General features: G+C 39.9%; 1 protein-coding gene across 2 annotated transcripts in view; it reads left to right on the top strand.

The window, feature by feature from the left end:
• LOC110988113 (contactin-5-like) overlaps nucleotides 1-14,323 on the top strand; it is a 136,063-nt gene that overhangs the window by 28,858 nt on the left and 92,882 nt on the right. For both annotated transcript variants that reach the window (XM_087143618.1, XM_022251365.2), the window contains 2 exons: nucleotides 495-782; nucleotides 5,577-5,738. In XM_087143618.1, the coding sequence (XP_086999744.1) occupies nucleotides 495-782; nucleotides 5,577-5,738 (450 nt within the window). The remainder of the gene's footprint in view (nucleotides 1-494; nucleotides 783-5,576; nucleotides 5,739-14,323) is intronic.

Raw genomic sequence — 14,323 nt, 5'->3', positions numbered from 1 at the left:
AGATTTTGATGCTTACAAATAAATTGAGCTTACCTAAAAATCTGTCATTCAAGAAATAACGTTTAAAATTATAGTGGTGGATCTTTAGACAAATAATGAGAAAGGGCATTTTGGGTCCATTTTATTTCTCATTAAAAGTCCCAAAATGTAACTTCACCAAATGAAATGACCCCAATGGTCATGAAAGATTTATTTAAAAAATTCCTAATTTTGGGCCCCATCCAAAAATGCCAAGTTCCCCCAGAATTTGGTTCTGGAGTTGCCTTTGAGTGGTTTAAACCTTCAGTTTATGCTGGAAAGGTAAGAATATTAAATTAAAAATAGTAACATCCATGACCATGTTGTCTGATTGGTTTTTGTCGCAACTGGTGAAGTAATAGGCCTGGCAACTATGCAGTCACCAACGTTAATAGTTTACAGTTTCCCCATTTTGTGGGTCAAGACATGATGGTTTGTATTTCAGTATTCCCAAATTTTAATTTGTCCACCTTCAGCCAATCCTGGAGAGCCTTACATCAGCATAGCACCCTCAAGTAAGATTGTCCCAGCAGGTAGCTCAGCAGCATTCCCCTGTCAGATCCTAGGCGACCCAGTTCCCGTTGTCAGCTGGAGACGGGCCAGCAACCCCTACGACCTCTCCAACACCACCAGTTACCAAGTTCTTGCCAACGGCACCTTGTTCTTCCTCACTGTCGGAGATGCTGATGATGGGAGTTACGTGTGCACTGGAACCAGCCGGCTCGGAGCGGTGTCAACTAATCCCATCACTTTAACTGCAGCCAGTAAGTACGAGAATCTAGAGAGTAGCTGTGAACAGCATGCCGGGCCTGGAGATGGAAGCTGGGCCGTATATTTGCAAGAGAACATGACATTGTATCTGTGTCCAAACCTTATGACTGTGGCTGTTGAGGGCACATATACCTATGGAAGCCGCATAGCTAGTGGCTGCAGTGCCTTCCCATGAACATGTGCATTACTCCTAATCCTAGCCACAGCCAGTTGATCTGCACACAGCTTGTCCGGAGTTGTAATGAACTTGATACCTTATAACCAACTCAAAATGGCAGTTATCTGCACCCATTTAAAACAAGTGTTATTCCTTGCAACCTTTTCAGACTCTGGTAGTGACATACCGCTTTCCATTTAACAGACTCAGATAACAAATCCGAACAAACTTTGTCATCCAAATGCTGCTGCTTCTCTGAGTAACAGAGTTCTCTGACATTTTCCCATGATCAGGTTGCAGCTGATAGTATATTCTTCCTTTGGCGTGCAACAAGTTGGAACTTGCCCAACTGTGAATGTATAGTTTTGAAAAAATGTGTGCTTGGTTCTTAACATAGCAGAACACAGCTAAATACATTGTAGGATGGCACATTTTGTTGTTTCCTGGCATTTGAGGTACATAGCTTTACTGCAGGAATTAGTGTAATTCATGTACACATACATAAAAAACTGGATCAAAGACGGTAAGTTTTTTTACCAATTGCCTGGTTGCAGAGGCATCTGTGTAATTGTTCTTGTATACAGTTCAAAGTGAATTTACTCTTGTGGAACTCTGCTTAAACAAATTTCCTCTCTGCACACGTTGCATAAATAATACAACAAGATTTAGTGTTTTTTATGTACCTGTACCCATCAAGAAAAACATGTATTGGATTTGCTGTGTTTGCATTTTTCCGGAAGTAGAAATCAGTCATCGTAATTGCATGTGATGGTAAGCAATTTATTACTTGCTTAAAAATTATGATTCCAGTTTAAGGGTGCTTATCCTCCCTGAGATACATGTACATATCACCATTTAAGGATATTCTAAAATCTGAGCAAATTTAAATAGTATCATACGTGTATTGTAAAAAATACATGCAATGGATTTAGAATAATTTGGTGACCTTTGTGATTGTTGTCTTCTGACCTTGCTCAACCCCTCTTTCATTCCCCCCAAGTCAGACATGCTGATTGGCTTGTCCCTTCTGATTTCCTTGAGCCGCCTCTCGCAGGCTTTTGGTTTGTTTGTGCTTTGACCATGTTGTGAACTCACTCCATCCGCCCTCCAACCAGGCAGTTGGGAGGTTAGAGTCAAGCTTTCCCCTTGTCCTAATCATTTCTAATTTGCAGATTGTTTGGGACGTGTATATCTTATTGAGGAATCTGGCAGTTTGACAGATGGAAAAGATAACACCGAAAGGAGGCAAATGGAGGGGCGGGGTCAGCGGAAGGGTTGGTGGAAGGACAAAGTATTAGGATGGTTAGGGAGAAGCTCTCCAACAGCCCTTACATTAAGAATGTGGGACTGATTTTTATTAGAAATGATATTCCAAAATTGCACGTACTTGTAGAATGTAACATGGAACTTGCCACAAAGTGTACTCATGCTATGACAGTAATGTAGGTGCATGCTTTTAATGAGATCACATGTGAGTCATGCAATCTTCTGGAGTTTTCTCCAGACGCTCTTCCAGCTTTAGAGAACCAATCTTGTCCACGCTTATTAACTGCTAAAAATATTTGTCAGCATTGAAACAAACTTTGACTTTGAAGCCATCAAGATCCATGCGTATGCATGTACTCTGAGGAAGGAAGAATCCTTTTCATCACCATCACCATGATGCAAGTAGATCCATCGTCTTTCACTGATACCAGGCGGTACCTGTCACTGCATTAATATTTCAATTTGGCTAAATCGTGCTCACATCATAACATGAGGTGTTGGGTTCCTCCTGGGAACAAGCGTGCCTCGCAAGTTTTTTTATATGAGTTGAATGTTCTAAGCACATTGAGCTAAAAATACCACCTTCGTGAAAGACACATCTAGGGGAGCAGGTTAGCATAGCGGTTCTTTTCTTGCTTTACCCCAATGAAGCCAGGGTACGAGTCCTGGCTTGGCCCTGGCTTTAAGTGCATTTGGTTTCCAGTCCATACTTGCTGTTGCAGGTTTCCTCCTGCTTTGTGAAACTGGACCTTCTTCCTGACCTCCTTAATGTGATGCTGATTAATAAAGGTTATGAATAAATGTATAGTTATTGGCACAAATAGCCTGAGAAGCTGAAAGTGCCATTAACACAAAAAACAAACAAGAAGAAAACACATCTACATGTACAATGTACACATGTATGCACATGCTGGTCTGCATCATGATTCACTGTTATCGAGTAGTAAAATCTGGACAGTGATGACCAAAGATCTTATAGCACTGTGTAGCGGCGCAAGATGGGGAACTTCACCATGAATATGAGTAAAATGTTGTTATCGCATGGGCGCCATTTGGGTTGGACTACACCTGCGCAAGGCATGTTAATGCACAGTGCAGGCGCTGCGACAGGCCGGCACACACTCTGCCTGTGCCTGTGCATTCACACTCGAATGGCGCCCATGGTGATAACGCCTTTTTGGCCGAGTTATCCATCTTGCGCCGCTACATTGATGATGACCATAATAACTTCTGAGTCATTAAGATTTAGGAAGGGATGACTGTGTTCATACTGATAGCTATGTATCTGAAGTGCAGTTAATGGGACAGTTACATGCAAAAAGGTGATGATTCGTTGAAAATGGAGGGAGTTGAATGGGAACAGTCATCATGACCTATTTGATGTCACAGCAAATCCAGATTTTTATTTCAACTGAACGCTGGAATCTGATGTCTTTGAAATGTGCATTTCAAGGTGGATATGAACAGTGACTGAAGAAAGGTACATGTGTGTTGGGCTTGAGGTCATCAGGAAAGTCACTATTTGTTCCTCGAACCCGCCTGAGCAGTTATGGTGACAGGGCCTTTTCAAGTGCCGCCCCCCGTCTTTGGAACTCCCTCCCGGTAGATCTGAGAGAAACACATAACCCCACACTCTTTGCCCAGAGATTAAAAACCCACCTTTATGTCCTAGCTTTTCCTTCTTGAGACCGAGGCTCTTTCATCAGACCGGCGCCTTTGAATGGTCACCAGATACAGGCGCCTTATAAATGCTGTATTATTATTATTATTAGTATGTGTGTAAAATGGACGGAAATGTCCCATCATATCCAAGATTTATTCCCACTGGAATCAGGGTTACCATTGTTGCAGGAAATGTGTACCAGTACTAAATCATGCAGCAGATTAAAATTAACAGAGTGAGAATCGGGGAGGAAAAGGTTGAAGTGGGACTTTCATCACGACCTATTCAATATTACAACAAATCCAGTAGTCTTTGAAAATGTTCATGGATGACTATCATACAGCACACACAGGATGACGTCTTTCATGTATTGATATGAAATGATAGTGGAAAAATTTCTTACACATGTACCTTTGCTATTTTAAGAATGTATTTGTAAAGTGATTTGTACAATTCAGAAATAGTTAACAGTTCATGTAATGAAAGTGGATGGAATCTTCAGTGTACATATACTTGACGCAACAGATTTCTTGGTACACTTTGATGCTAATGAGATTTAGCAGACCACAAGAGGAGGAAATGTCACCAACCTATTTTGTGTTCATGCAATGCTTGTGCTGGCATCCCAACCTCAGTAAACCTCATAATTCCCCTTATGTAGGAATTGCCCCTAAAGGCAGAAAGCGTTATTTTTGTGTACTCTGTATTATAGAGTCTTTTGTTTTTAAGTCCCTTGTGCACTTTGTAATGAAAAACAGCGGAATGCAGAAAGCCTCCTTTCCCTGTTCTGATTTGCAGGCCACATGTGGAACATTAGAGCTACCTGTTTGTTTAACAAAAGGTGTTGTCCACCTCACCCCCAGGGATGCACCGACAGGGAACCTGTGCATTGTTTTGCACAGATCATGCCATTTGTTTCATTTCAGCTTCCTCAAGATAATGAAATGGGACCCAGCATTCCACTTGGCTCCCCCCGTTACGTGTGACTCAAACAGAGAATTCTTAAACAACATTGTGTGGGTTAATTGATTGATACGTGAAGTTGCACACCTTGCTGTCAATGATTTGGCAGATTTGTGTGTGTTTTGTAAAATTGTTGAAGTATTCATTATAAAAATCTGCATTCATTCAGCCCTTCAAAATGCTCTGCAGGTCACTTTTAATGATGCAGTACAGACATAGCATATTATGCTGTGTCTGACAGCATATTATGCTGTGTCTGTATTGCTGTGTCTGTATTAACTGATTGCCACTAGGAGTAATGCAGGTGTCTGTGTTAAGAACACCGTAGCTGCAGCCACTAGCTAGTGGATTCACATGTGTATGTTAGGCTGTATCTGAATGACATGTACTTACATGTAGCTGCGGCAAAAATGGTGCACACGTCTTTGGTTGTGGCAATTCCGATAGAGTAGTGTATAAATAAAAATATAATTCCAAGCCATACATGTAGATAAGTGATTGGGATCCATCCTTAGCCTCAGCCACTGCCAAAACATTCAAGTGCAGTCTTGGCTCCTTTGAGACTGTAGTGCTCTCAACAATTCTTGCACGGACCAGATTTGTGTCTGTAAGCTTTCATCCACTTTACATGTACGTTACATCACTTCTGTTACGGAAATCCTGGTTCACAGATTCTTTCAGTAAGGGTAGATGATCAGTAAACTAATAATTACATTTTATTTTTGTTTTTTCATGTAGCCATGGACTGGTTCTTTACAGAGAGTCCGTCCAATGTAGAGGTAGTGGAAGACTCTGCCGCAACGTTGATCTGCCGCCCTCCAGTCAGCAAGCCTCCTGCCAACATCACATGGTACAAAAACAATGTGCCGTTTGTACCGAGCCAGGGCGCTGCTGTGCTTGGTGAGTTTGTATCTGAGAAGAGCCTAAAATGTTCAGAATACTTGAGCTAGTGTTACAAGTTAAAATCAGCTGAAGCTTTCTGCTAGGGTTATTAAATTTTTTTATGAGACAGATATCAGCATTCAGTAGGGTTGCAGTGAACAAAACCAAGGTTTTGTAAAACTTAAGTCTGGTCACGTATTTGGTGCTGCTTTAAATTCCAAACTTGATAATTGGTAAGACATGGTACATGTACATCGCCAACCCTATCACTTAGTCTCAATGTCCATTTCTGAAGGTAATGGCATATGTAAGACTGTTCAGTATTCTAATATGGCAGAGTCAATTGGGATAAAAACATTCCGACGCCAGCTTGATAATGTTCAGTGCTTGTGAGTTGGTGTACAGGAATATGCTGATGGATCTGATCCCATGAGCTCAAAATGATCTGGTCTGATCTCAAAATGACATGTAGCGCACTTCATTTTGTGTGTGTGCTGCTGGAGCTCCACAATGGCACATTGTACGAGCATGAAGCATTTAAATGTGCTCAGATAGTATCTAAATCATGATTTAGATACGTAAGTATAACTTAATTTCCAGATCAAATTGTGCTTGAAAGATAGTCGGCAAGAAAACCAAACTGGAATCTATACATGCTGGTAATCTTTCTTTGTTTTGAGTGATCATTCAGTCAAAAATGTATCAGTTGTTTGTATCCTAGTCACAAGCTCATGTTTGTTCATGCTTGGCATGAAAGCAAACACAAATGCAAATTTTTGATGTTAGATCAAATATTCATACTGCATATTTGCAAAAGTTGAACCCATTCCAACTTAGTAAAAATTTGTCTGCAAATCTTTGGTGACGTCGAGCTGGCTTTGCTGTCACATACGCCTGTATTATGAACTGGCCTTTAAACAATTAATACATTGTGTTAAAGTACATGTAATTCATGCCAAACCTGGATAGCGGAAAAATCATGTGGCTTGGCTGTGAAAGCACATGAGGTGATGTAATGTGCACAGGTGCAACTTCCATGTCTCATGTTTGGTCGGAAGAGGGTGTGCTTTTGTTCACAACATGGTCTGGCTTCCTGATTATCTTTGCAAATGAGCTCCATCCTAGCAATATATCCATTACAAAGCAGTCAATTAAAAAGTAAAAAAAAAAAAAAATAGACAAAAAGTCAAAGGGTATGAGCTACCTGGTGCCCTCTGTGGTTTTGAATCAAAAGTTACAAAATGGTATTGGAACCTCCGATTCCTTAAGGCACCCCTCAGGCTCATTAAAGCCTGAAGAAACCTGTAGAGAGCAGACAATGAGAAGCAGATAACTCCAGTAGAATATTTGGGGGAAAACTCAAGGAACTCAGGTACGGACTGAAAACCTAATCCAGTTCAGGACCAAGCTGGGAATCAAACTGGGGTTGCAGAGGCGAACGGTGAGGAAAGAACCCCAGACCCTGACTTCCCTTCAAAGTGTACACAAGAAAAAAAACAAAAATGACCATTTACAGCGATGTGATATTCCATGGACTCTTTTTACGTTCTCTGTGCAGTTTTTTAGCAGCCTAGACAAATGGTGAACAGGAGGTTGAAAAACCACAATGCCGATGGCATAAAACACAAAGCCTTGTTTGTTTCCAGCAGCAAGCCACTGGGAAGGGCCCAATTTCTGATGGGGGAGGGGGTTGGAACCCCGACAGCCTTCTGTAGTTTACCTCGGCACATTTCCAACAACATTCTCTTGAAATGTCACAGGCGGCATCTCATCAATCATTGCCAAATTACCCCAGGAATCTACCCGGAAGAATTTCTCTTTTCCACCCCCTCAAGCCAAACCTGTGTAAGATGAAAAGCTAAGGTGCTGTGTTGAGTGATAAAATACATGGTATTTTGGGCTTTTAGATGTAAATTTTCCACCTTTGGGGGTAAATGAGGTAACTTTTTGTGGCTGTTGCCAAAGTGAGGGCTGCGGTCAATGTATTAACCTTTGTGAAGTTCAAAAGATTATCAAGGCTAAGGGCAACTTCCAAGTTACCGGTTGGCAAGGCCTAATTGTTCAGTAGGTTTGGTATGCACTTGGCTTATGGCCTGTGAAAAATTTTGGATCCTACAGAAAGTTTTAGGGCTTCCAAAAAAACTGTTGAAAAAACACCAACATTTATTCACATGTCAGAAAAGAATCTGGGTCTCTCCCACAGAGATTTTGACATCGGGAAAGCTTTAAACTACATGCACATGTAAGTACAGTTCATAGCTTACTCAAGCTTTATATCAATACAAAAACAAGGCTCTAGTGCTAACTAGTACTTTGAATTGGTGCTTCTATTGAGGGAGGGATGTAGCCTACAAAACACTGATACCTTGGGCCTAAGGAGCTCTTTTGTCTAGGACCTACAGGGACTTAACACTTCATTCAGCCTAGTGGGGTGGACTTTGTTTGATAATAAAAAGGAGAGGACTTTCCTGAGTTAATGCTTGATGGAAGCTTTTCCAGCTACTGTACTTAAACACAGCAGATTTTTTTCATATGTCTTTGCATTGTACCATTCTCTGTAACCCACAATATGTGGAGAGTTCCTACCAAATGTAGGTCAAATTTGCCAGTGTAGATTAGTTTTACAGTTGATGCGATGACCCACTTGCTGCTATGCTCGCAATATCTTTGTCCGCAATATAATTCAGACTCAAATTGTGTAATTACAGTTGCTCATGGACTGTTTTCCAGGCCCCACTTACCCCCCCCCCCCGAAGTGGGTGTAGTAAAGGGAGCTGTGTTTTGTTTAAAACCGTGGGCAAATCTATTGAGTACTCCAATCCATAAAGTAGCCTACCTCCATTTCCTAGGTGCAAAATTGATGCTAGCTTACACAAAACATGTCACATTTGCCACCTCTTTGAAATACAGGTGTATTTTAACCCAAAAAGAGCCAGGTTATTTTGGCCCATCTCACAGCGGGGGGGGGCAAGAACTTGGCTGTGCCATGCCTGATTTTTTTTAACGTGGCTTGCATATATACAGACACTCCATCTCATTATAAACATGAAGTTTGAACTCAATCAAATGGATGGTTTTGTTATGGTCATTTGAAGTTATGGCTACATGCGTGTCAGTATGGGTGCATTTAGCACTGCAGTGGAAGTATACATTTTGGGCAGATCCATCTCTGGAAAATGTATGCTGCATGAGAAAAGTATGTTGGATTTTTGTAAAAAACGGTGTCAAAATGACTGCAAAGAGTTACTTTTAAAACTGTGGAAATATCAGAAAAAATGTTAAAGGGAGGGGCAGATTCCTCTCCCCTGGCTCACTATTTAGGGTTAATATGTGCACAACAAGGTTTTTACTTTATGAAAAACAACTCTACACTGAGTTGCTCATTTGAGCTTCAGTCAGTTTTTTTCATGGATTCAACATGCAAACATCTTTAATTTGGGGGGAAATCAATTCAGTCTAACTCCATTTCTTCCATACTATTTTCCATCTTCATTTTCTATTATTTCCTCCAATATAACAATTTCTATCATTTTCCAACCCTGAAATAAGTGGTGACAATTTATTCTGGGATCACTTCGACTTATTGGTGGTCTGGACATTTTTAACAGAACCCTGGGACTGAGCTGATCATTTTACATTACTCACCTTAGTCAAAGAGGACACTACAGTATTTGCTGTCCTGGAAGATAAAGCACAGAAAGGCTAAACAGGACGTGTTATTTTAATTATTACAAGGAGAAGATCGGTGTTAGGCCAGGTTGGAAGGAATTGGCCAATTACCTACACATGTAGTGGTCTTCATTAACTCACACTCTTTTAAGTTTTGCCAAATGTGATGTACCATCCCCAAACCAGGCTGAAGTAGGTAATTTCATAACCCAAAATATTGGAACTTCCACTGTTCAGATTTTCATGGAAGTTTTACAACTATCACTACCCGTGAGAAGCTTACTGCATACAGAATTTTGATTTATTATGGATCACTTTAAAGTGTAAAAAAAAGCTGAAGGCGAGGAATTGTCCAACATCACAAATACCGACTTCAGCCTGGTTTGGGGATGATAGCTCACAAATGTCTAAATTAAAAATGAACTCTGGAAATTTGTGGCACGTTCAAGCTATTGATGGTACATGTATCAGACACATGTATCCTGTTTGCTTAATTTTTGTCAACTAAATCTAGCTCTTACATGTACCTTAATACCAGTAGAATGAAAGCGGTATAGATAAATTATTACATGAGCTGTTTCCGTTGCAAGACTTGTTTGACCTCCATTGATTGTTCTTGATTTCAAAATTCCATTTCTGGATTCTTTCAAGCTATGATTGGTAATTCATAAATACTCCAGACAGTGTTTCCTTATTCAAGAATGTGCAACTTTACCATGTGTTAACATTTAATAATGCCTACTGAGAAGTGATACTGCCTGCTGCGTGAATCACGTGCCGGCACCTGGATACAAGACAGTTTAATCGATTTTGATTGGTCAAGAGTCTGTGTGCACGAGGGATATTCCGTAAAATAGACGAGGGTGTTCTGGAAACTGAAAGCAAAATTCTAGAACAAAATTGCTGGAAATCCATCATATATTGACTTCTGTTGACTCTCTGACTAAAAAGATATATATGAATTGGAATAAGTATGTGCTTGGCTGATCTTAAACTAACGTTTAAGACTGGCTCAGGAGACTGAACATTGATAATGCCTGAGCTGCAGTCTCAGGCATTAGTCATGCCCATTCTCCTGAGCCTGGCTTAAACATATTTATTCACTTATTTAAAGATCAGTGTATACGTAGCTTTTTGTCTGAAATCATCACTCAGCATTCTTTCTCACAACAAACTCGTGAAGGGATGTGGAACCGGCAAAACGATAATTAAAAATGTTTCACAGTACACTGTGTTACTCTGCTTCTTTAACCCTAACAGTCCTCAGTCCTCCAACAGGTGCAGGATTGAGGAGTGTTAGGGTTAATGACAAATTAAGTGAACTTTATATGCATTGCCATTAAGTTGTCACAGTTTAATGCCAAGGTGACTTACTGACGGGTAATGATGTATTTCCTCATGTCTTCTTAATTATGTTAATTAACAATAAAATTGTTAACCTCTTCCTTCCAGCTGACAAACTTGGCTAATGTTGCTTCTAATTACCTGAAATCAAACACCTGGCTTTGAATCCCAGTTGACACTTTTGATATGAAACTAACCTGTCTTTTTCTGGTAGCTCTTAATTTTGGCAAAGACCACATTTTGTGGTTCACAGAACAAACTGGGAGTCCTGGACACTTCATGTATGTATGTGAGAAATTGTCAAGTATATGGAAGATTTAAATCTCTCTGGCATGTTAGTGCCCTATTTCACGATGCTGCTTAACAGCTAGCAGAAAAGTTGTGCTTACTATCCTAGAAAATTTTGCTGACACTATTTCATAGCATTACTTGGTGTGGTTATGCTCATGCATGGGTGCACAAGGGATTCCCTTGGTTACATTGGCAAGTTAAGCACGTTTTGCTTCCAGAGTAAGCATGCCTCCGGCGGTGATTTCTGTTTATGATCTTCATTAAGCACACATAGCCTCTTTTAATAGTGAAAATCGTGTTCTTAGCAGTGCCATGAAATTAGGCCCTGCATTATCCCTCATGCCAGGATTTACAGTGCGTGAGCGTTTAATTACTGGATGTACTTGTGGAAAAGCATCTCTAAAGAAAAGTTTTCTCAGATTTTAACTGTTCAAATAAATATGGACTCATTCAAATCGAAAACAATGTCATTTGTCTTCAGCACTCAACTATTACAAGCTAAAAAGGACTTTTTGGTTCATGCCAAGATGCCTCATTGTAGATTGCGTCATTCGGAGAAAACAGAGAAAACGGGGGAACTCTTACTCTGTATTCATAGTGGATAAACCCTTGTGCATGCTAAACTGGCTACAGACAATGGCTACAGGCATTGTTTGGCATGCACAAGGGTTTATCCGAAGACAAATGACACAGTTTTCCTTAGAGGTGCTCTTGAGGAATGCTTAGTGGATTGTACTCAAACACGTCAAACGTGTCAAACGGTACATGTACTTGTACTTCGAATTTCACATGTGGTTAGGCCCTCACTGTATTAAGGGGACAGTTTCTTTGGTTAGGAGAGTTGGTCCCACAGTACATGTACACTGTACATGTACAGTACATAAGAGTGAACTTGCATATGTACTGCACAGTGGTGTAGTCGAGACTATCACAAGACCGGAAACAAGACCAGATTCAACAGGAGATACAAGACTAGACATGCCACATACTGTAAAGCTTCTTACTCTTATTCAGACTGGAGGTCTTATGTTGGTCCTGTGGGGTCTTGTCTTTGAAGAGGTCTTGACTGCAATACTGGCTCTGTGTGTTTATCGTGAGATGATAGGCAAGATCATTTTTCATCTTTGGGGGGTTGTGTTTCCTCTTCTGGGGGGTCAGTTACCGATCAAATATTAATCGAGACATCTGAGAAAGAGGAGAAAGTATACAGTTCGTGAAACCACAGAGCAGAATGTTATTGATCAAGGAAGCCTGCACCTTATGTCTGTCAACCTTTTCCTTCATGATTAAAATGTGTCACTGGGTGGTGTGGCAGAGATGACGTTCCTCAGTTGCAAACTGCCCCGGTGGGTCTTGTTTAACGCACAAGAAATGAAACATATAAAACTTTCGTAGACAGGAATTGAAGAATTAGTCAGCCATCATCTGGACATACCGCCCCCCATGGATTCACTCCTTTTTGCCCCCTCTCCCCCAAAGACTTGCTTTTTCATGAAAGAATGATCATGACTCCAAGGCAGGAATCCGATATAACCGGCCGATGATTGAGGCTAATTTCATGTTCATTTTTCAGTTTTAAAGGTTGGATGTATGCACTTTTTTCTCAAAAACTGAAACTGAAGATTTTGGTTCAGAAACTTGATATTTCAGCCTAAAAGCCCCAAAAGTTTTTGAATTATTGAATTTTTGAAAATTATCAGAAACGGGATAATTTTGTAAGCATAAAAATGATTTTAATCCTTTTTGGAATTGGCAAGTTATACCTCTGTATTAAAAACGCCCGATAATTTTTTCCCAGTCATTTGATCATAAAGAACAGTTTGACAAAATTTCAAAACAAAATGATGTTTACTTTACTATGAATTGTAAACAAACATTTTTACAAAAACTTTGGTTTCTGTGTTTCTTTGTTCATGAAGTGACAGTCACCCTGTTATCAGGTCAAAAGGGGGATCATTCGTTGTTCAGTCATTCTGGTTGAAATGTAACATTAACATGATTAATGTAACAGTTTTCCACAAAGTGACAAAAACTCTACAATGTAATAGGGAAAAAATAAAAGCCTCCACATTTCCTGTTTGCACAAATTAAAAAAGTGTTATTAATAAATTACCATTTAAATTTACAATTACTGCAACTAAGTGTGAATTAGCAATAAACAAAATTTCACGACCAGCAGTGTCCTAAATCTATGACATTAAACTGGTCGAAAATGTGTCGTGGAAAAGGGATGACATTTATTTTTAATTGCTGTAATGTTGGATGTCTGTATTGCAGGAAATGGAAGGTTTTGTCTCAGTGGAAACACCTTGGAATTGCTCATGTGATGTGTAAATGAAAGTTTATAGCATAAATGCAATCTGCACATACCATTGAGCTGACTTCTTGGCGTCTTTAATATCTCTCAGAAAAAATTGTTGACAGTCATCCCTTGGTACCAGGTCACCTGTTGCAGATATGTTTTGTATATGGCAACTTTGTCTGTCAAGTTATGGCTGTCTCAGTGGAATGGTATCATCACTCATCTGGTTGGTCGACCTGATTTTGCAACTGTTAGGCTACCTAATTCATTTGAAGCACTGCAAAAAGCAACATCTACATTCCAGGCAGGATTTGAGTTAATGTGGTCATTGGACTACTTTAAGAGTAACTGCACAATCTTATGCAGACAATGCATTGTAAGTGGTTCTACCATGGAACAAGACTGCTTCAATTGCCATGTTAGATATGAAGCCGTGTCTGAAAAATGAAGTCCATTTTAGATTCTGGTTAAACTTTGAACTTTTTGGTTTATCTTGAAGGGACTTTTAGATAAGCTGAAACTCTTTATGCTGTTTTAAGTATAAAATGTGGTCTTTCAGGTTTCATCTTAATTTATTTGTGAATGAGCAAATAACTGTCATTTTTAACTGAAAGTTCATGGATAACCCACCCATTTGAGTTTGTTTCCTGTAAAAGATTCCAGAGTCTGGCATTGCTGGAAAAGAAGTGGTACTTGCTTAATAACTATGATATTAGTTATTGAGCTTTATGTGCTTTTCTGAAATAAAGGATTACATTTCATGTATTTTACTGACCTCAGCGTTAACCTTTTGGAAGCTGGAAGTCTAATTAAGCCTTCATTTATGGCAAGGAACATTGGCAAAAGAAAAAGGAATTTGAGGGAAAAGGGTTTGACCCGTTTGGGTACAAACAGAGGAACTGGCCGGTAATCTGCAGGTACAGGGCACCAGTCTTTATCATCGGCCTTCCCGTTGCTGACAGAGACCCCAATGAAGCAAGCAATGATGTTGTGTTCA

The sequence above is a fragment of the Acanthaster planci genome, linkage group LG11 (assembly GCF_054643075.1).
Source record: "Acanthaster planci isolate LZ-2023a linkage group LG11, COTS_SCS, whole genome shotgun sequence".
In the NCBI taxonomy this organism is placed as follows: Eukaryota; Metazoa; Echinodermata; class Asteroidea; order Valvatida; family Acanthasteridae; genus Acanthaster; species Acanthaster planci.
Note: the sequence above shows the minus strand (reverse complement) of the source record. Positions and strands in the feature narration are given on the sequence as shown.